At 62.0% G+C, this 20,460-nt stretch overlaps 1 protein-coding gene across 1 annotated transcript; it reads left to right on the top strand.

Annotated features, from left to right (window-relative positions):
* Positions 1–65: 65 nt before the first annotated feature.
* IQANK1 (IQ motif and ankyrin repeat containing 1) lies at positions 66–20,421 on the top strand. The gene is given in 16 exon segments (XM_053208434.1): positions 66–1,550; positions 1,640–1,708; positions 16,015–16,063; positions 17,248–17,381; positions 17,511–17,657; positions 17,725–17,839; positions 17,842–17,915; positions 17,996–18,121; positions 18,604–18,885; positions 19,035–19,127; positions 19,332–19,440; positions 19,538–19,667; positions 19,741–19,875; positions 19,957–20,126; positions 20,129–20,232; positions 20,234–20,421. Coding segments are annotated over 16 exon segments (2,004 nt in total). The 5' UTR covers positions 66–1,316; the 3' UTR covers positions 20,267–20,421.
* The last annotated feature ends 39 nt before the right edge of the window (positions 20,422–20,460 follow it).

Genomic DNA, 20,460 nt, shown 5'->3' with positions numbered 1-20,460 from the left:
CTGCGGCAGGGGGCGGGGGCTTGGCCTCAGGGCCCTTCTGACCCGAGGCCTGCTGTGCCTTGCCCGCCCTCCTGGCTCGGGCTCTTCGAGCCCGACTTCGTCTCCCCGACATGGCCCGCGATCCGGCGCCTTTTACCCGGTGACTGCTGCCCCAGGGCCCTAGCTCATTGCCGGCCACCCTTGATCAGGCGGGCTCAGGGGCCATCCCCGGGAGGCCACAGTGGGTCCTCCGCTCCTGCCCTGCCCCTTGGCTGGTGTCTATGATGCGGCGGCTCTGGGCCCTGGCTCTGCCTGTGGGGCTCACGGGCCCCGCTCGTTGGGCTGGGCCACGCTGGGGAGTTTATAGGGACTCCGGCGGCGTGGTGGCTCACCCAGGCGCGAGGGCTGACTAACGTGCTGACACAGGGCGCAGGACTTTACAGGCCACAGGCCTCGTTGGCCAGACTGGGAGGGAGACTGAGAAACTGGCGGAGGTGACTCGGCAACCAGATCGCAGGCTGTGTGTAGCGAGTCTGGTCCTGCCCTGGGCGGGCAACAGTGCCTCCGCCCCCCACCACCCACCCCTGCCCCCGCCCCACCCCTGGTCCAGCTCAGGGCCGGCCGGCCGGGCCGGGCCCGGAGCTGCATCCCAGCCTGACCACAGAGAGTCCCAACCCAACTGGCATGGGAGGCTCCAGATCACACTGAGCACCCTGGCACCCCCCCCCCACCCCCCAGCCGGCCAGAGGGGCCACACAGGGGCGCACGCTTGCCTGGGATGCTCTGTGGAGGTGACAGAGCTGTTCGCCCAGAGTGGTGGCCTCTTGGGGGGGGGGGGGTGCTGGCACTCAGTGGGGGCTGACTGGAGAGGTGGGGCCTTGAAAGGCATTTTGTGGACTGACATGGGGTAGTAAGCAAGTCCATCCTGCCCTGGGGTGGGGCCGTGGCTCTGGAAGCCTCGCGCTTGGGGGTCCAGCTACCCTGCCCACAGAAGCAAAGGCCTTTGGATCCCCAGGGACGGACCTTGGCTGGTGGGGGGGTGCACAGGGCCGGAGGAGTGCTGGCGTCCCCCTGGGCTTCCTGTTGGGAGGAGGCCCCAGACGGCCTCCTCCCCAGCCCTCCTCCCCAGCGTTTCCCCAGCCTGGGGCCGCTGACTCACACCCACGCCCAGGGCCCCATCCCAGCCGGCTCTGCCACACTGGCTTGACCGGTTTGCCTCGCCCAGCCCTGCTGGGAGCACCCTCTTCGTCCTCCCGCTCGGCCCTCGCCCCTGAAGCTTCGGGGGAGCACAGGCGGACACACAGGGAGTAGGGCCCGCGCGACCTACGCGGCACCAGATGCGGGCGGCCCTAGGGGTGGAGCAAACAGCGGCTCCTCCTCCCGGAGGCTTCGCAGCACCTGGGCTCGCGGGAGCTGGGGCCTCGGGACCCAGGTGCAGGGGCGGCCCTGCCTGCCGGGCTCACCGGCGCCCCCGCGCGGCAACCCCAGGGGCGATGCTCTGCTTTCCGTGGAGGGCTGGCCCCCGGGGTGGGCGCTCCTTAACGGCGGGAGGCAACTTGCTTAGCCAGGAGGTGACTGCACTCGGTGCAGAGTCGCCTCCCGAGGTTGAGGGGAGGGGGAGGGTCCACGTCTCGACCGAGCTGACCACCCCGTCCCCCAGGGAAGCCGGGAGCGCACCGCCAGCCGCCAGGGCAGAGGGAGACCGGCCCGCAGGCCGAGGCCCCCGCAGGTGAGAGCCTGGGGGCCGGCGGGGAGGGGGAGGACTGGGGGGTGGGCTGGCGGGGAAGGGGCTGCCCTGGGCCGGGACGCGCGTGGCCAGCATGCACGGGAGTGCGCGCGTGTGTGCGAGTGTGAGCGTGCATGCGCGCGGGGGCTCGTGCAGCCGCGCGGCCCTCCCGGGAGCGGGCGGCGCGCGAACCCGGGCCCTCCCTCCCTCTGATGCCTCCGGCCTCCTGCTTTCCCCGGGAGGTGAGGGCTGGGCGGGGTTGGCTCCGTGCCCGCCTCCCAGGGGCGCGGCCTCTCGGGAGTCCCTCTCCCTCCTGCCTTTAACTCCCTGTGGTCGTGTCCGTCCCTCCTCAGCTCCAGCGGCCGGCGGGTGTCCCGGGGCCTGGAGGGAGGCACCGCCTTAGTGTCCCACCGGGCCTCTCCTGCTCACTCTTGGGCGCCTGCGCCTGGGGCCCCGTCCCAGGCCGTCTTCCCTCGCACAGCCTCCGCTGCCGTCTATGGGCACTGACTTCCAGGGCTATGTCTTTACCAAACTGTCCTCCTGTGCGCGATCCCCTATTCGGCTCAGCCCCCCAGCCCTCTCCTGGGTGTCCTCCAACTCGCCAGCGCATCCAAGGGTAGACCCTTCCTCTCTGCTGTCCAGTCTCCCAAGACTGCTCCCTGGTGACCTGAGCCAGAGCCCTCGTGCCCACGGAGAGCTCTTCGTGTTCTCGGCTTCTTTCCCTCCCCTGGCCCTGGTCTTTTTGCCTCCTGAGTCCCATTTTACTTCTAGTCTAGTCCCCGGAGGGCGAGCGGGCTCACACCCCACACAGACCCGGTCTTGTGCGGGTGGTGCTGGCCTGGCTCCAGGATGAACTCCCAGCACCGCACCCACACACCAAGGGCCAGGACAAGGAGCCTGACCTTGTCCTGAGGACAGGGGCGGACCACAGCAGGTTTGTGAAAGCTAATGGTTTTATAAAAGCTATATATGCCCGATGTATTCGTCATGGTTCTGGATTACGTACAGAAGGAACATATTCTATGCAGTTTAAGTAGAAATGGAATGTGCTGGAAGGATATTCATTAGCTGGGGATTTGGGCTGGGAAAGAGGCAGACGTGATCGGGAGTACAGGACGCAGGCAAGGTCAGACCCTGGACGAAGGCTGCGTAGGATGTCCCTTCTGTCACTGGAAGCCAGTGCTGGCCGGACTGGACTCTGGAGCTCCATGGAGACCTGTCTCTGCTGAGCCCATGGCCTGGTGCGACTTTTCCAAGACTCCTGGGGAGAAGCTGTCCACACTTAGGTCACACTCTCAGTGTCAGGGGAAGGAGGAACAGACGTCATTCCCTGCCTTCTGTTTCGGTTTCCGGAGCGGGCAGCGGGCTCCCACCGAATTCTCCGGAACAGCACCCAGTCTGACAGGGTGGGAGTCCTGAGCCTCCAGCAGGCCTTGCCACTCGTGTCTGAGGCCAGCTGTCCTGGGGCGTGGGATGAGACCCGACGGGCCCCTGCACTGTGTCTTTCTGCTGTGAGCCGGGGGTTGGGACTGGCACTGGGGGTTAGCAGGTCTGCGCACATGGCACCGTGAGCAGAGCAGGTGGCCCAGCAGGAGCCTCCCCGTGGGAACCCACGTCAGCCAGAATAAATGGTGTCCCCTTTGCACGGAAATGTGTTCGGGCCTGGGCACCCGGAGGGGAGGGTGTGCGGGGCCCTGCCCTGCTGCCGGGGGCATGTGGCTCCTGAGCCCTGGGACAGTCTCCGCATCCGTTTGCTAAGCCAGAGCCGCCTCTGCAGCGGGGGGGGGGGGGGGGGGGGGGGGAGGGGGCCGGCCACAGGGGGGAACACAGGAGTGTTCGCACGCTCTGGGTTTATTCCGAGAAGTCCCTTCGGAGGGAGTCCTCCCCAGGCTCCTTGCCGCCCCCCAAGTCCCGGACGTGAGCTGCTATGGAGAAGGCCATCGGGCGGGACAGCATCTGATCTGGGTCAGCCTCGATGAGAGGGACTCATGCTGTTGGGTCCGAGTGTCACCGGCGTCCCCGCCACTGCGGCCACTCCGCTCAGCTCAGGCCTGCACGTGAGCACTGGGCGGCCGAGCAGAAAGGCTGGCCGATACCCACGGGTCCCTTGTGCTGTCCACCTGGGTGTTTGTCGTCTCCTCCGCAGCGGGCTGTGTCTGGGCGTGTCACGGTGAGATGCAGAGCCAGCCACCCTTGTGTGGTGCCCCTAGCCTGCTCCTGCCGCGTGCCCATCCTCGTGCCTTTCCAGACCTGCGTGTCTCTGTCATCCCAGTCCTGCTCAGTGTGTGTTCCTGAGGAGCCAGCCAAGCCTTTCACCAGTGTCCTGGGGTCCCATTTTCTGCACACTCCCGGCCACCCTTCCCACCCATAGGGAGGGGTGACCAGGTGCCCCTGGGGGAGCCCTTCCACCGCCGTCTTTTAGGGTCCCCCTGACAGAGGAGCGTAATAGGCGGCGATCACATGGCTGAGCCTCCTGTGCATCAAGGCGAGACTTTGCTCCGCCTCCTGTCCTCCCAGGTGGCGAGGCTGTGATCCTGCTGGAGAGAGGACAGGACGGCAGGACTGTGTGGGTCACGGAATGTACTGTGCCTCCTCGGTGGCTCGTTGTTGTCACGCAGTGGATTGCCGCTGCGTGTGCCCCGTGCCGGGGTCCACGGGCGAGGACCCCAGGCGGTGATTGACCGCCCAGTTTGCACGACCTCCGGTGCCCCAGCCGGACCCCCGCCTCCCCAGGGGCCAAACCATGAATGGTGTTCTGTCCCGGAAGGCAGAGCCTTACTCTAGAGCCTGCGGCCGTCCCCTGGCCTTGCTGACGGCATCCTTCTCCCCACAGACCCTCCGGCAGGGCCGGCCTCGCCTCCTGCCTCCGCCACGACCTCCGGGCCCTGCTGGAGCCGGTAGCCTTTTCTGGGTCTCTCAGTAAGCGGGGTGGGCCGTACTCCCAGGTATGGCTTGTGCTGCTCTCAAGTCCTCACGGGCCATTTCTCCTTTACCTTGAGATGTCCCAACGCGCCCCGGATTCATGAACCCTCAAGACTTCACCGGCGTGCTTTTGCCTCCGCTGTCTGGAGCTCCCTGGACCGGGGAGGTGCCAGGAGCATCTGGGTTCCCGTGTCCACTGTCTGCAGTTGCTGCGACAGCCAGCACTGTAGCTTAGAAGTCCGACACGGGCTTCGGCGGGTGACAGAAAGGCCATGGCAAGACCGAGATCCTTCCTGGGGCTCCAGAGGGAAATCTGTGTCCTCCCTCCTGGAGGTGCCCGCGTTCCCGGCTCCTGGCCCTTCCTCACCTTCCGGGTCAGCAGTGTGGCATCTGTTGGACCTTCTTTCGAGTCACAGCTCCCTATGGGCTCTTCTTTCTTCCACTTTTTTTTTTTTTTAAGCTTGTATATTTTGAGAGAGAGCACATGAGCAGGGGTGGGGCAGAGAGAAAATCCCCAGCAGGCTCCGCACTGTCATCACAGAGCCCGATGGGCTGGAACTCACGAACCGTGAGATCATGACCTGGGTCAAAATCAAGAGTCAGACGCTCAATGGACTGAGCCGCCCAGGCGCCCCCTGTCTCTTCGACTTGTAAGGAGCCTTGTGATTGCATTGCGTCTACCTGCATAACCCAGGGTGATCATCCCATGTTAAGGTCAGCTGATTAGTGCCTTAATTCCATCTTCAATCTTAATTCCTTCCTGCATGTAACACAGCACACTCGCAGGCTCCAGGGACCAGCACATGGGCATCTTTGGCAGGGGCATCGTTCTGTCTGCCACGGTCCCTGTGAGCCATAGCGGAGTAGAAGGCAGAGCGTAGCCGGGGTCTTGAGAAGAGATGGTGAGGGGAGACTGCCGCCCTGGCCAGGCCCTCCCAGTGATGGCTGTTGAGGGGAAAGCATGTGCCAAATCAGTCGCCACATACGATCTGCCAGAGGCAGATCGGCTCCCGCGAAGGCGCCGCTTCCGGACGGCAGACCCGACCGGCCCTGCCACCCATTCGAGGTCACCATGCTCGTGCTCCGTTATCTTCCGCCATTACTCACTTTCTGCAAAGGCCGGATTGGTGAATTCAATGGAGATATTCTGGGGACCCCACTCCCGCTCTCCTCGAGCCTTCCTGCCTTCTTGTCTAAATTAAGGCTTTATTTTTTAGAGCACTTTCAGGTTCCCAGCAGCACGGAGGGGAAAGTACACACACTTCACATATACCCCCTGCCCCCACTCGTGTGCGATCTCCCCAGCTGTCAGCATCCCCGCCAGAGTGGTACCTGCGTCCCAGTCAGTGAACGGACACGGGTACCTGATCGTGATGCCTCGTCAGCAGCCGGCATCCACAGTTTACCTCAGGGCTCACTCTAGGCCCGCACATTCTGCGGGTTTGGACAGACGTGTAATCCGTGTGCCCGATACTGAGAGTGTCACACGGAGTAGCTTCACTGCCCTGAATCCTCTGTCCATCCCGTCCCCCCGGCCCCCACTCGTCTTTTACCGTCTCCACGGTTTTGCCTTTTCCAGAATGTCACAGACTTGGAATCGTACCGTGCGTAGCCTTTTCGGACTGGCTTCTTTTACCTCGTAATATACATTTAGGGTCCCTCCAGGTCTTTTCACGGCTCGACAGCCCGTTCCTACTTAGTGCCGACCCACATTCCGTTGTCTGGGTGGACCACAGGTTGTCCGTTCACCTGCTGACGGACACCTCAGCTGTTCCAGGGTTTGGGGGCTCTGAATGAAGCCGCTGTGAACACCTGTGTGCAGGTTCTCGTGTGGACACAAGTTCTCATCTCCTTTAGGTAAACAGCAAGGAGCGTGACTCCAGGATCACGTGGCCAGAGCATGTTTAATAAGAACTCTCCAGACTGTCTTCCAAAGTGGCTGCCCCATTCCGTTTTCCCACCAGCCACGAGCGAACGTTCCTGTGGCTCCGCGTCCTCACCAGCATCGGGTGTTGTCGGTGCTCTGGATTTTGGCCGTTCTAGTAGGTGTGCGGGCGGATCTCGTTGTCTTAATTTGCATTTCCCAGATAACATGTGATGTGGAGCATCTTTTATATGATTGTTTGCCATCTGTTTATCTTCTTTGGGGGACTCATCTGTTAAGGCCTCTGGCCTGTTGTTTAATTGTTTCCTTCCTGCTGAGTTTCAAGAGTTCTTTGTATACTCTGGATAACGTGGGTTTTTTTTCTTTTTTTTAAGTTTATTTATGTATTTGAAGAGGGAGAGAGCAAAAAAGGGAGAGCAAGAGAGCGTCCCAAGCAGGCTCCTTACCGTCAGTGCCAAACCTGATGCGGGACTCAAACTCAAGAACCGCGAGATCCTGACCTGCGCCGAAATCACGAGTGGGCGCCCCGTGTGACATGCTTTTACCAGATGCGTCTTTTGCAAATATTTTCTCCCGTCTGTGGCTCGTCTTCTCACTCTCTGACACTGTCTTTCACAGAGCAGGAATTTTTTAAGTGAATGAGGTCCAGCGTATCAACGACTTCCTTTCTGGACGGTGCCTTTGAAGTTGCATCCAAAGATGGTCAGCATACCCACAGCCATCCAGGTTTTGTCCCGTGTCATCTTCTAAGAGCTTTATAGTTTTGCATTTCACGTTCGGGGCTGTGATCCATTTTTTTTTTTTTTTTTTTAAGATTTTAGTTTTTTAAGTAATCTCTCCACCCAGTGTGGGGCTTGAACCCACAACCCCGAGATCAGGAATCGCACACCTCACCGGCTGAGCCGGTCGGTCGCCCCCGGTCTGTGATCCACTGTGAGTGAATTTCTGTAAAGTGTGTGCAGCTGTGAGCCTACGTTCTCTCCCCCTTTGCACGTGGGTGACCAGCTGTCCCTGCCCGTTCATTGGAAAGGCGGCCTTTGCTTCTTGGTAAAGATCAGTTGACTATTTACGTGGGTCCCCCCAGGCCTTGGTGTCGCTGCTGATCTCTACGAGTCCTCCGGGAAAGCACTGTTTCTCTCTTGTCCACCGTCTTGGTCGGGAGGAAGTTTCCTGGGGCCCCGCTTGGCTCTTCCTGCCGTAATGGCCCCGCTGGTCAAGGCGCCGAGGTGAGCCTCCCGCCAGCGGCTGAGCAGATCCATCCCAACGTACAGGTTGGATCCGTAGACCTGCCGGACCCGGGGGAGACGACTCAAGCCACGGTGCCTTCCTCGCGGACGCCCCTTCTGCGAGCAGAGGACCCTGACGCTGCGGCAAAGCTGCGGGTGGCGGTTTAGATACCACCCCCGGGGGTCCTCTGAAGGTCTACACCCCACCCCCCTTTGCCCAGTGTGCGCTTCATTCAGCTACAGGGCCACGGACCCCTCTGAGGAAGGACTGCGAGAGTATTCGGTGTCGGGACAGAGCTTGTGGCTGGGTCCTCCTCCGAGAGCAGCTCCGCCTTTGACTTTGGCGCTGGTCTGGGACCGCGGGCGACTGTGATGGCTGACGTCAGATATCTGCTCGGCAGAGCCTGGGGTTATTCTGACTTTACAGATCGAACGGTGCCCCGCACACTGCCCACGTGTCCCGTCGCACGTCAGAGCGCCCTGACCACCACTCTGCCTTCTGCCTGTCACGACGGCATGCTGCAGCCACTTAACCTCTTTTCTTCCAGAAACTGGTCATTCCCCTCGGAGTCGCCACTGAGCTCCGCAGTCACTCACAAGTGTCTTTCTTCCTTTTGTCTTTTTAAAGTAATTTTTAAAATGAGCTTGTTTATTTTTTGAGTGAGAAAGCGGGGGAGGGAGGGAGAGAGAGAGAGAGAGAAAGAGAGAGAGAGAGAGAGAGAATGAATCCCAGGCAGGCTCCAAGCCGCCAGCACCCACCGCGGGGCCCAAACCCATGAACCGCGAGATCACCACCCGAGCCGAAGTCAAGAGTCGGAAGCTCAGCTGAGCCACCCAGACACCCCTCTTCTTTCTTTTTTCTTTTCGAGTGTATTTATTTTGAGAGAGAGAGACAGAGCACGAGTGGGGGAGGGGCCGAGAGCGAGAGAATCCCAGGCAGGCTTAACTGACCGAGCCGCCCAGGCGTCCCCACAAGTGTCCTTCTTACTGTTTTAGCGCCGGGGGTGCCCAAGGATCCCAGTCAGGCGGAGGCTTTGTAGACTCACATCGACCGTTTGCTGCAAAAAAGAGTTTTTTGAAAGCCGGCTATTTCTTCCTGGAGCCGGCTTGCACTTCCCCGCCCGTCTGCTCGGACCCCTGGCTCTGATTATGGGCCGGGTGCGGTGAGAGGTCACGGGGGCCTCGCCTCTCAGGGCGGCTGCTTCAGCGGAGGCCGCCGCCTGGTTCAGAAGACCGGCCTCCTCTGACACAGAAGCCGCTGCGTGGCCGGGGCGGTGTGAGAATGCGCAGCAGACGGGGGAGAGCAAGCCCCTTCTCCCTCCTCTTGCCTTCGGCCCCCCTCTTGCACCCCAGTTCCACCATCTCCTGTCCACGAGAAGCCCCCGCTGTCACTAGAGGACCACGGTGGTATTTTGGGGCCCCGGTGCTTGGTCCGAATTCTGGCCCCCGCCCTTCCTCCGGGGCCGAGTCCCCCTCGCAAACGGGGCTGTTGGGGAGCTTGGAGGCGGGTTGACTGCGATGGGCTGCAGGGTGCCCCCCGAAGGCATCCAGGCCTCCTGTTCGAGCACAGGTGCCGGTCTGGTTCGCTGCTTCTTGCCACGGATCACGGGCATCTCCCTTCCTGCTGGCCAGGAGCTCGGTACCATGGTCAAAGATGAGAGCGGGACCAAACTGATTGTGTGATTGTATCTTTTAGGGTCTGTTCTGGTACCAGGTACTGTCCCCGTCAGAATGCCCTCCAGGAAACAGAAACTTGCTAAAATCAAAAGACAGACTTTAATAGGACAGTTGGTTGAACAGCTGTTGGGAGTCTAAAAAATCAGGAAGGGACCACGGAAGCTCACAGAAATAAGCCTCAGAAGTGGCCATCTTCCCTGGGCGGGCAAGGGGCTGTCGAGGGGACGGCCCGAGCTCAGGAGCTTGTGGGAGGCTGGTACCTGGGCGGCTGTGCAGGCCAGGAGCCCAGCGGCGGGCCCCCAAGAGCTGGGCTTCTGCCTCTGAGTGGGCAGCGGAGGCCCGGCCTCGGGGTACCTGCAGGCTGCCGAGGGCCGCCTAGATTTCGGAAGGGTGGCCGTCCCAGACCCCACACTCAGGACGCGTGCAAGACTCACTTCAGTTGTCACCTCCCCAGAAGTCAGAGCCTGGAACGCCTTCGCTGCACCCGCACAGAGGCAGGGGTGGGGTGGAGGGACCCGGGATGATGGGCCCCTGCAGGGGCGTCCCTGCCTGTGTCTCTGGTTACTTCATCAGGCTCCTTTTCCAAGGCCTGCGGCAGGGGCGGGAGAGATGCTGGGCTCATTGGCTCGTCTCATGCAAATTCTATTTCACTACCCTTCTGCTTGCTCGCACCACTTGTGTATTTATGTTCTGTGATCGTACCTCCAAATTTTGAAATATGTCTGTCACTTTGAACAGTTGTGTGCTAAAAGTAACAGGAGTGACAACCCAGAAGAACTTTTTTATTTTTTTCATTTCTTATTGTTTAAAATTGTTTTAATGTTTATTTATTTTTGAGAGAGAGAGATAGAGTGTGAGCAGGGGAGGGGCAGAGAGAGAGAGGGAGACACAGAATCCAAAGGAGGCTCCAGGCTCTGAGCTGTCAGCACAGAGCCCGACGCGGGGGCTCGAACCTACAAACCACGAGATCGTGACCTGAGCCGAACTCGGACGCCTGACTGACTGAGCCACCCAGGCGCCCCGAATGTTTTCTTTTTAAAGTTTATTTAAGTAATCTTTACATCCAGGGTGGGGCTCGAACTCATGACCCCGGGATCCAGAGCCACACGCTCCACTGACTGAGCCCACCAGGTGCCCCCGGACAACTGGGTTTTTGTCACTGCACTGAAGTAGCCACCTGTGGCCGATGTTTCCCGGGCTAGGACAGACATTGACCGGGTTAATGGTCGCAGCCATGACAGGTGCTGAGTGCTGCCTTGATTGGTTCCATTAATGGGAAGGCGCGTCTGGAGCAGCAGGTGCGATTGAAGTGAGCTTTTGATTAAGCTCACCATCACTTAGTCACTGTCCGCAAACTGTCCGTCTGCTGCGGTACGAAAACTGAAGAACTTAGTTCCTCCACTGTGCCGTGAATCTGTACATCCTCTTAAGTTTGCTATCTTTTCTTTGAAAAAAAATTTTTTTCAACGTTTATTTATTTTTGGGACAGAGAGACACAGAGCATGAACGGGGGAGGGGCAGAGAGAGAGGGAGACACAGAATCGGAAGCAGGTCCAGGCTCCGAGCCGTCCGCCCAGAGCCCGACGCGGGGCGCGCACTCGCGGACCGCGAGATCGCGAGATCCCGCGAGATTGCGAGATCGTGCCCTGAGCGGAAGTCGGACGCCCAACCGACTGCGCCACCCAGGCGCCCCGCTATCTTTTCTTTGATTTGCTCTTCTGGTAGGAAGTTCACGGCTCTCCCACTTGGCTTTTCGTACAATAACAGTGACGATGAGGACACGGATCGTCACACTTATCGCATGCTCACCACGGGTGAGACCCTGCCCTAAGTATTTTGTATCCGACTAACAAATACAAAGAACCAAAGCCAAAACCCCGTGAAGCAGGTGGGGACGGTGGTGGTGGTTTTCCGACGCACATGACCGAGCCTGCAGTTGGTGCTTATCTGCCTGTCCTGCGTCTGTGAGATACAAGAGGTCGTTTTAACAAGGTCTCGGACAGCCCCTGAGGCCTCCATCTGGGAACTTAGGGGTGTTCATAGCGCGTCGCTCTCTCTCGAGGACCCCGTAATTCTTGAAGCGTTCGTGTTCTTCCGATCGGACCTTCTGGCGATGGGAGGATAGAGAGAGAAGCACCAGCCGTCGGGGGGCGCCGGCCGGAGGGACGTCCACAGCCGATGGTCCCAGCCGTGCAGGACAGGTGCACGACTATGAGATAGCACCCCCAAGCCCACGCACTCATACAAATTTGAAGCCGTGCCAGAAAATCAAAGGAAAAAGCAACAAATCACCCACGCGCCCCGTTGTTCGGAACGAGGCAGTGTGGACACGCATGATGTCCAGTTTTTTGCCCCCCGCCCCGGCCCCCTGTGCGGCTCCGGACGACTTCGCGCGCCAGGAGCCCTGGCCGGCGGGGTCCGTCTCCCTGTCTCGCCTCCCCTCAGTGTCTTTCATCCCTGTCGTTAATCGTGGCTGCCTGGAGTTTACCGGGGCCGATGGGAGGGTCGTGCCCAGTCACAGGAGAGGACTCCCCAGACCCGGCCCTGCCCGTGGCTCTGTCCTCGACGCGGGGCTGAGTTCTCACTGCGCGTGTCCCTCAAACGTCCCCTCAATTTTACCCCGCGCTATTTGGGATTTGAAAGAGTTACCGTTTCCATCCACGTGGTTGGTCCTCGAAGCGTGGACTTGCCCGCTTTCCCCTTCTACTTGCAAAACAGCCCCTCGTACTCTGAGCTCGTCTTTCGCGCTGCCAACGTGTGCTCCCGCCTGGCCCCCTGGCGCCACAAGTTCACGCGGTGCCTCGTGTGTCCCAGAGGGCGTCCTCTGCGCGCCCCCTGCTCGGCCCGAAGCCCGGGCCACACGGTTCAGTCTGAACGTCTGCCGCCTGCTTCTGAATCGGTCAGGATGGGCTGGGTCTTCAGGAACAAGTTTCTTGGTTTCAAATGGCAAACGCTTACTCCCCGCTCGGGCTCTGCCGCGCGGCCCGACCCACGGAGGAGGCATCGCCCTCGGATAGCGCTCTGCACCCTCTGACCGCGCGGCGGGACCCACGCGCGCCGTGAACATTTGCTTCCACGAACTTCATCGTTTTCCTCGTGTTTTGTCCTCTGACACGCGGCTTATTGTAAAACGTACTCCAGAATTTCTAAATATATGGGTATCCCTACTTGATTTTTCCTTATTTGATCGTAACCTTAACCGTGGTGACAGGTGATGAGGTTTGGGGGTGACGGTGGGGGGTCCGGAACCCACTGCCAAGAAGGAATCCTGGAAGTCGTCTTTGGTGCAAGAAGGTGATTTTAGTAAAGCCCGGGGCCAGGACCCGAGGGCAGGGAGAGCTGCCCTGGGGTCGTGCAGAATGACTGCTCGGTATACTGTGCGGGTCGGTCGGTCGGTGGGTCGGGGGGGGGGGGGGGGGGATGACCTCAAGAGGAAGTTTCTTGAAGGGATTTCCACATCCTAAAGAGGATTCGAGATTCCTGGAGGCCCAGCTAGGGTCAAGCTGAGGTGGTTTTTCCCTCTAGCAAAGCATTAGCCCTGAGGCAGGAGGGAGTTTCTGGAGATGAGGCCGTTGAGAAGACTGCCTTTTTCCTGGAATTTGCTTGGAGACTCAGGCCCCACAGGACTGTGATCTCTATCGGTTAAGCCTTGGTTTCCTTTCCTCTCCTTTGTCCTTGGGCAGCCCGGAGGGCCTGAGGAATGTCCCACATAACCCACGATGGGGGGAGGTGCTAGCTTGTGCTGGGCCCCGGCCTGCCCCGTGCTCCCTGTCAACAGGGTTCAGTGGTGACAGAGTCCCGCGGTGACGGGGTTCGGTGGTGACTGGGTCCTGCATTTTCAACATGTCGGCCAGGCAGAGTGTTAGCCGTAAAATAGACGTTTCCTGTGTCGTTACACACGTTATGGTTTTATTTATTAACGTTTATTCAGTTTTGAGAGACAGAGAGTGAGCGGGGGAGGAGCAGAGAGAGGGAGACACAGAATCCGAAGGAGGTTCCAGACTGAGCCATCAGCACAGAGCCTGACGCGGGGCTCGAACCCGTGAACCGCGAGATCATGACCTGAGCCGAAGTCGGACGCTTCACCGACTGAGCCCACGGGCGCCCCCCTAGTGCCATTTTAGATTCGTCGGCTGCTCTTCATAGTTTTGCTCGGTGCATTTTGAGGCCTTGTCAGCAGAGGTGGACGTCTTTGTAAGAGCCATACTGCCTGGCAGACTGCTCCCTCCCCTTCTGGAATGTTCTTTAGCTCCAGAGACACCTGTTGCCTTAGACTTTACTTACCACTCGCAGTTGGGCATAACTTTGTGTTTTCTGTTGCTGCCTTGACAAACGGCCACAAACTCAGTAACGGAAGACAGCTCGCGTGTGCCGTGTTGCACTCCTGCGGCCCGGGCGTGTGCGTGTGCCTCCCCGTGGCCTTCTCGCGGGGCCCACAACAGCGATCCCCGTCTGCCAAGGGGGAGCCCTGTAGAGCGTGGGGTAGCCACGGGGCGCAGTGCCCACCGCCTGCACCACACGGACGGCACCCCTGTTCCAGGAGGGGGCCGACACGGGGCCCAAACTGCTGGGCGCCACCCCAGGCGTGCCTGCCAGTGTTTCTATACTAATCCTGCCGCGGTCACCTGTCCTGGAGTCTTCAAGTCCAGTGGGACTGTCCCCCGTCCTGACATGGCGCGGACCTCGGCACTTTGAACTACCCCTGCCCTCCTCTGGGCACATGCCCCGGTGTTGTGCGTGTCCTAACTGAGCTGTGTTTGCGACGGCAGCGCTGTCTGGGGAGCATCTCCCCCGCACGTGCGTTCTCTCCGTGGACCCTGCCCCTGCCCCTGCCCCTGCCCGCACCCGCACCCCTGCTGGGCTGCTCTGCGGCTGCTGAGGCCCTTTTGTGTGTCCAAAGGTGTGTTTGTTTTGCCTTAATTTTTTTCTTTATCCCTTTGAAGGTAATTGACCTTTTTTCCTTTAATTTGAAGACTTTTCTCTCTGTCTTTAGTTTTTAGCGGTTTTACCGTGGTGTGCTGTGGGTGTGAGCCCCTGCTTGTTTTCCACGTCTTTTGTTAGTTTTGAAAAGTTTTCTCTGAATGTTGCTACCTCCTCCCTGTCCCTTCAGCTTGCGACTTGAGTTGCGCGCGTGCCAGGCCTTTCCTCTGGCCTCTGTGCCTCTAACCTGGTGTCTCCGTGTGTCTTGCTTCCAGTTTTGTTCTGTTTTCCGCTGCGTCTGATACCTCATTGAGCTTGCTCACTGAACTCTCAACTTCAGGTTTTAAATCTTTACCTTCTCAGATTTCCATTTAGTTCTTTATTATTGTCGTTTCCAGTTCTCTGCCCCAATTGTTTTTATTAAGTTTATTTATTTTGGGAGAGAGGGAGAAAGCGTGAGCAGGGGAGGCGCAGAGAGGGAAAGAGAGAGAATTCCAAATAGGCTCTGCCCTGTCAGCACAGAACCCAACACGGGGCTGGAACCCACGAACCGTGAGGTCATGACCTGAGCGGAAGTCGGACGCTCAACCGACGGAGCCACCCAGGCGCCCCCCATTTTTTTTTAATGTTGAAAAAAATTGTTTTTTAATGCTATTTATTTTTGAGAGAGGGAGTGAGACTGGGGGAGGGGCAGAGAGAGGGAGACACAGAATCTGGAGCAGGCTCCAGGTTCCGAGCTGTCGGCACAGAGCCAGACGCGGGGCTCATGACCTGAGCCGAAGTCAGACGCTGAACAGACGGAGCCACCCAGGTGTCCCAAAGCTTTTTAATTTGTCTTTAATTCTGAGAATGTGTCACTCAGACATGAGGTCCGCGTCCAAGAACTCCTTATTTGCTCTATCTGGGTTTATTTCTGTTGTTCATCATTTTCTTTTTCAGTAAGATGGTGTTTCTTCATTTGCCTGATGATTTTGGTACGTGGCACACAAAACATTCTGGAACGTGCCAAAGCCCTGGGCAGCACCATCCTCCTGCAGGGCCCATTTGTTTGGTCTCGGGCAGGCATCAGGTGTCTGTGTGGGGGGAGAGAGGGGGGTGGGTGGGGGCGGCTCCAGATCTGGATCCCGTCAAGGACTGATTGGTTTGCTGGGGCTTCTGTTCCGCGTCCCCAAGACCAGCTCCTCAGGGTTCCTGCCCAGCGTGGCGCCACGTAAGATGGGGGCGCTCACTGACATTTGCGTTTCAGGGAAGCAACGGGTCCTCTTCTTCCTGTGCGGCTCCCAAATCGCCTTCTGTATTTCCATTAGCGGAGCCTCAGCCCAAAGCCTTGCGGGCGCGCTCCGGATCACATGCGGGTTTTGTCCCCCTGGCGCTGCGAGTTGCCCGGCGCCCCGCTGGGTCTGCGGCCCCCTTCCCGGGGCGGCCGCTCCCCCTCCCCCCTTCCACTCGTACCTGCGAGGCAGTCATGCTGTCCTCCCGTCTGTCGGTCCGAACGCCCCGCTCGGCCACTGGGAGAAGAGTCCCTGTGGATCTTCAGCTTCTCTTTTCCCTCCGGTTTTGTGGACACCAAGTCCCTGACCCGTGACCTTTCCTGTGGCCGGGAAGCGTCTTAGGAGAAGCCCAAGTCGGCTTCTCTTTCGATCCGGAGGCTCGAAGAACTTTCTGGCTGTCGCTTGAAGGTTCAACGACCTAGTTGTGGTGCGCCTGATGCCAGAGGTCCGTTTCCCGGTACGTTTTTCTCGTCACCCGTAGACTCAAGCCAGGAGATCTGTTGGTGTTTTATCTCTGGAACGCGGAGACCACAACGGGGAGACCTCCGGAGACTCGAATAACCCTCACGTTTCATTGTTCTCGCCTCCCTTTCTACGCTGTCTCCGCTTGTCCACTTTCCGCCGCACCAGCTTTCTGGCCGCCCGGCCTCGCTCACTGTCCCCGCCCCTCGACTCCTTGTCGCACCGAGTCCCTCTCAGGCTCTTCCGCGGCTCCGGGCGCTTTGGGTGAGCGGCCTTCGTGGCCCGACTCCGCGAGGTCGCGCTGCGGTGGCCCTGCCACACTCAGGCGCGGCTACCGCCCTGCCGCTCTGGCGCACGACTCCAGGAGCACGTGCCGAGCACTGAGTAACTTTTGGGAGCCCGCAGGGGCCCCGTGGGGTGTCACCGTCACGGTTACCCCGTTTTGCAGAAAGGGACGTGGAGGCCCAGAGAGGTGAACCCACCCGACCTCAGGTGGGCAGGGGGCCAGGGCACGGGGTGCGGACCCTCGTCCAGTGCGGGTCTGCGGGTCCGGTTCCCGTGCTCCCTGCGGGGTGCATAGCCCCCCAACGGAGGCTGTGTGGGGCCTGGAGCTCGGGCCGCAGGCACCTTGGGCTCCCTCTTCCGAGTCCCCGTGGGCTTGTGTCCGCCCTGCCCAGCCCCTGCATGCCCAGGCGGGGCCTGTGGGGGGCACGTGGGGGCTTCTCTGCCCGAGGCCATGTTTCTCACCATTCCTCCGGCGCCTACTAGCTTCTCCGGCTGGTCTTCCGCAGCGGGGGTCTCTGGGGGTCCCAGCTGTGTCTGGGGTGGGGCAGGTCAGGAGTTGGGGGCTTAACTCTACTCTTGCCTGTGGGTCCTTCTCCACCTCTGCTCTCGGCCAGTGTATTATTCCCGAGCGGCCACATTTGCCAATTTTAAAGATTTTATTTTGAAGTGACCTCTACACCCCACATGTGGCTGGGACTTACAACCCTGAGATGGAGAGTCACTGCTCTACCAACCAAGCCGGCCAGGTGCCCCTGTGTTTGCAGATTTTAGAACATTTCTGTCCTTTGGTGGGGTGAACCTGGAGGTCTGGCACGCCTGGTGTTGGGGTCCCAGCGGCTGCGTGACCGCGGCTTGGAGGGGACCAGGAGCCCCGAGCCCTCTCTCCACCCCCAGGGCCCGCCGCGGAGGATCGAGCGGCCACGATCATCCAGTGTGCGTTCCGGCAGCTCCCGGCCCGAAGGGCCCTGGCCCGCCGCCGGCAGGAGCACCGCAACTACCTGCAGCGCGTTGAAGGGCTGGAGAGGGAGGTGAGGCGGCCGGGCTGCCCGGGCCCGGAGGTCTGATCCCAGTGGCGGGAACTCTGCACAGCCGGGGTGTGACCGCGGGCCGGCCGGTGCCCCGGGGCGCGCGACTCCTCGGTGCGGGTCTGCCCGCAGGCCTTCGTGGCCCTGGTGCGGAGGGAGCAGGAGGCAGCGCGAAGGCGGCGGGAGGCGGAGGAGGCGGCCGAGCGGCGGCGCGGGGCGCGGCTGCGGGAGGCGGCCTTCGCCGGGGACCTGGGCGAGATCAAGGCGGTCCTGCGGGAGGCGGGAGGCGGGAGGCGGGGGGCGGGGCGAGGGCCGGGGTCGGGGCGCCCCCGGGGCCCGCGCGCAGGTGGACGAGCTGCTGACTCGCGAGGGCGTGGGCCACGACCAGGCGGGGTTGGCGCTGCGGCGGCGGGGGCGCGTGGCCCTGGTGGAGAGCGAGGACCGCGGCGGGAACACGCCGCTGTCGAGGCGGCGGCCGGCGGGCAGGCCCTGGCCATCCGGCTGCTGGCGGAGCAGGGCGCCAGCCCCAACAGCAAGGTGGACGCGGGGGCGCGGGGGGGGGGGGGGGGGGCGGGCGCCCGTGGCCCCCGGGCCTCGCTCAGGAGCCCCTCGCGCAGGGCGCCTACGGCCGGACGCCGCTGTACCGGGCGGCCTTCGGGGGGCACCTGGAGGCTGTGGAGGCGCTCCTGGAGCTCGGAGCGGACCCCCGGGTGTACGCAGAAGACGGTAGCACCCCCGAGCAGGTGTGTGAGCGCGGCTGGAGCACCGCCTCGCACCGCCCTCCTCCGCCGTCGGGGGGGGGGGGGGGTGTGTGTGTGGCCCTGGCCCCTGGAGGGGGCGGGGAGGCTTGAGACTAGGGGGGCGCGGGCGGTGTCCTGCGGACAGCCAAGAACGGGAACCGAGGGCTGGAACCCTCAGTGCCAAGGGTGACCCGGGCAGTGGACGCCTGCGTCTGCGGGGGGCCTGGGGAGGGAGGAGGGACTGGGGGTGGGGGTGGGAAAAGGAGACCGGCTTGGTCTTCGGAGGGAGGCCCGGAGGACCCTCGACGGTCCCAGTCTGTGGGGGGAGCTGCACCACGACGGTCAGGGCTTCGGGGGCCCTCGGAGGGTGAGCTGTGACAGCTGCACCCTTTTCTCTAAACGGGAGAGTAACCGAGCCTCCTCCCAGGCCAGGCAGAACACAGGACACACGTGCTGAGCTCCTCACCGGCGTCGTCTGTCACTAGGTGGCCTCCCTGGACGCCGTGGTTAGTGTGCTGAGGTCCTGGGACCTAGGCCTCACTGAGGCCATGCTGCAGAGCATGGAGGCCGAGCGGCAGCGCCGGGCCCGGGAGGCCGAGCGACAGGAGGAGGCACAGGGACAGGAGGAGGCACAGGCCGAGCGGTGCGGCCGGGGGAGGGTGGGGGTGGCGGCAAGGGGCGGCTCTGAGCGGGCTGTCCCCTCCCCCACCAGCCTGAAGTCCCGAGTGCAGCAGCTGGCTAAGGAAGGGCGGCTGCGCCACAGAGAGGTGAGGGGGAGCCTGGCCGATGGGAAGCCTGGGGGCGGGCAGGGAGGCACCCTGCAGGCTGCTGGCCCCGGGAGGCGGGAGGCGCGCTGGGAGGCGCTGAGCCGGTTTGCAGGGCTCCAGGCCAGCCTCCCCGGGGCCCTCCCGCCCAGCTGCAGCAGGCCTACTGTGAGCTCAACCAGAGGATCACGGAGCACGACAAGTGTGAAGGGAGGCGCCTGGGCCGCACTGAGCTCACGCTGCAGGTGGGCTTTCTCCCTCTCCGGCCTGGGGCTCTGGGGCAGGGGTCTCCTCCCTCCCTCCCCCCTCCCCCCCCCAACGAGGGGTGTCACCTTCCAGCAGCGGCCTCCGGGGTGGAAGGGGGCCCGCTATCCCCTCCTTGGGTGTATGGGGCGCCCTGTGTGGAGGTGTAAAGCCTTGCTCTGAGCGGAGTGGGGCCCCTCCTCCAGGCCATCAAGGACGCGGAGGCCCAAGTGGACAGGCTACGTCTGGAGGCCCAGAAGGCGGAGGAGACGCTGGCCATGGCCAGGCTGGAGCTGCGGGAGCAGACCCAGGAGGGTGGGCGGGGCTGGGGGGCGGGGCCCACTCCTGGGCGAGTGGGGGGTGGGGGCGTTGGGTCCTCCTGCCTCGCGGCCACCATCCTGTGACCCCACAGGGGAGGAGGAGGAGGAGGAGGAGGAGGAGGAGGAGGCGGCAGCGGCGGCGCCGGGGCTGAAATGCCAGGTCACTGAGCTGCACGACGTACTAATGAAGGATGTGGGCGACCGCATCCGCGCGGATGGCAGGTCAATAGCCTGGGTTGGGTGACGGCGAGCGGAGGGTTTGGGTGGACGGCGGTGACCCGGTGGCCGCTCCCAGGTGGCCTCTTGTCATCGACCCTTCGGGCCAGGCAGCCACCTTCCTGCGCTACCAGGACACCAACTACGTGGACGCGGTGAACCCGGACCACTTGCGGCCGGAGAGGATCCGGCTGGCGCTGCTGGGGGCGCTCAGGTAAGGTGGGCGGAGGGCAGGGGCCCCTCCGCCGGCCCCTCACCCACCCGCCTGCCCCTCACCCACCCGCCTGCCCCGCAGGTACGGGAAGCCGCTGGTGTTCGACCTGCGCGACGTGGACCTGTTCCCCGCCGTGCGGCAGCAGCTGGAGGCGGTGCAGCCCGGCCTGGCGCAGGAGCTGCTGGGCCGCGGGCTCCTGGAGCGGGAGCGGTACCTGTCGCTGGTGCGGCCCGCCGACGGCCCCGAGTACGGCTCGCCGGGTTCCAGGAGGCGCGCCGGCGGCACTTCCGCCTTCTCTTCGTCACCAGGGCTCAGCGGCCGTCGGAGGAGCAGCTGCGGGTGCTGCTCCCGGTGCGCGGTGCGCGTGCAGCTGCCCCGCGGGGGCCTCTAGCGCCCGGCCCAATAAAGTCGGCCCCGGGATGCGGGGCCGTGACCCCCAGGACCGTACCTGCCTCCCACTGTGTGCACGCCACCCCGTGTGGGGAGTGGGGCGGGGTGTGCGTGGGGGCCCCGGATGGAGGGCACGCTGCTCCCGGGTGCACGGGATGGGGGAGGGCCTGGGGGTTCAGCGTTGTTTCCGGCCCC

Source organism: Acinonyx jubatus, chromosome F2, assembly GCF_027475565.1.
Source record: "Acinonyx jubatus isolate Ajub_Pintada_27869175 chromosome F2, VMU_Ajub_asm_v1.0, whole genome shotgun sequence".
In the NCBI taxonomy this organism is placed as follows: Eukaryota; Metazoa; Chordata; class Mammalia; order Carnivora; family Felidae; genus Acinonyx; species Acinonyx jubatus.
This window is presented reverse-complemented; position numbering and strand designations above follow the sequence as displayed.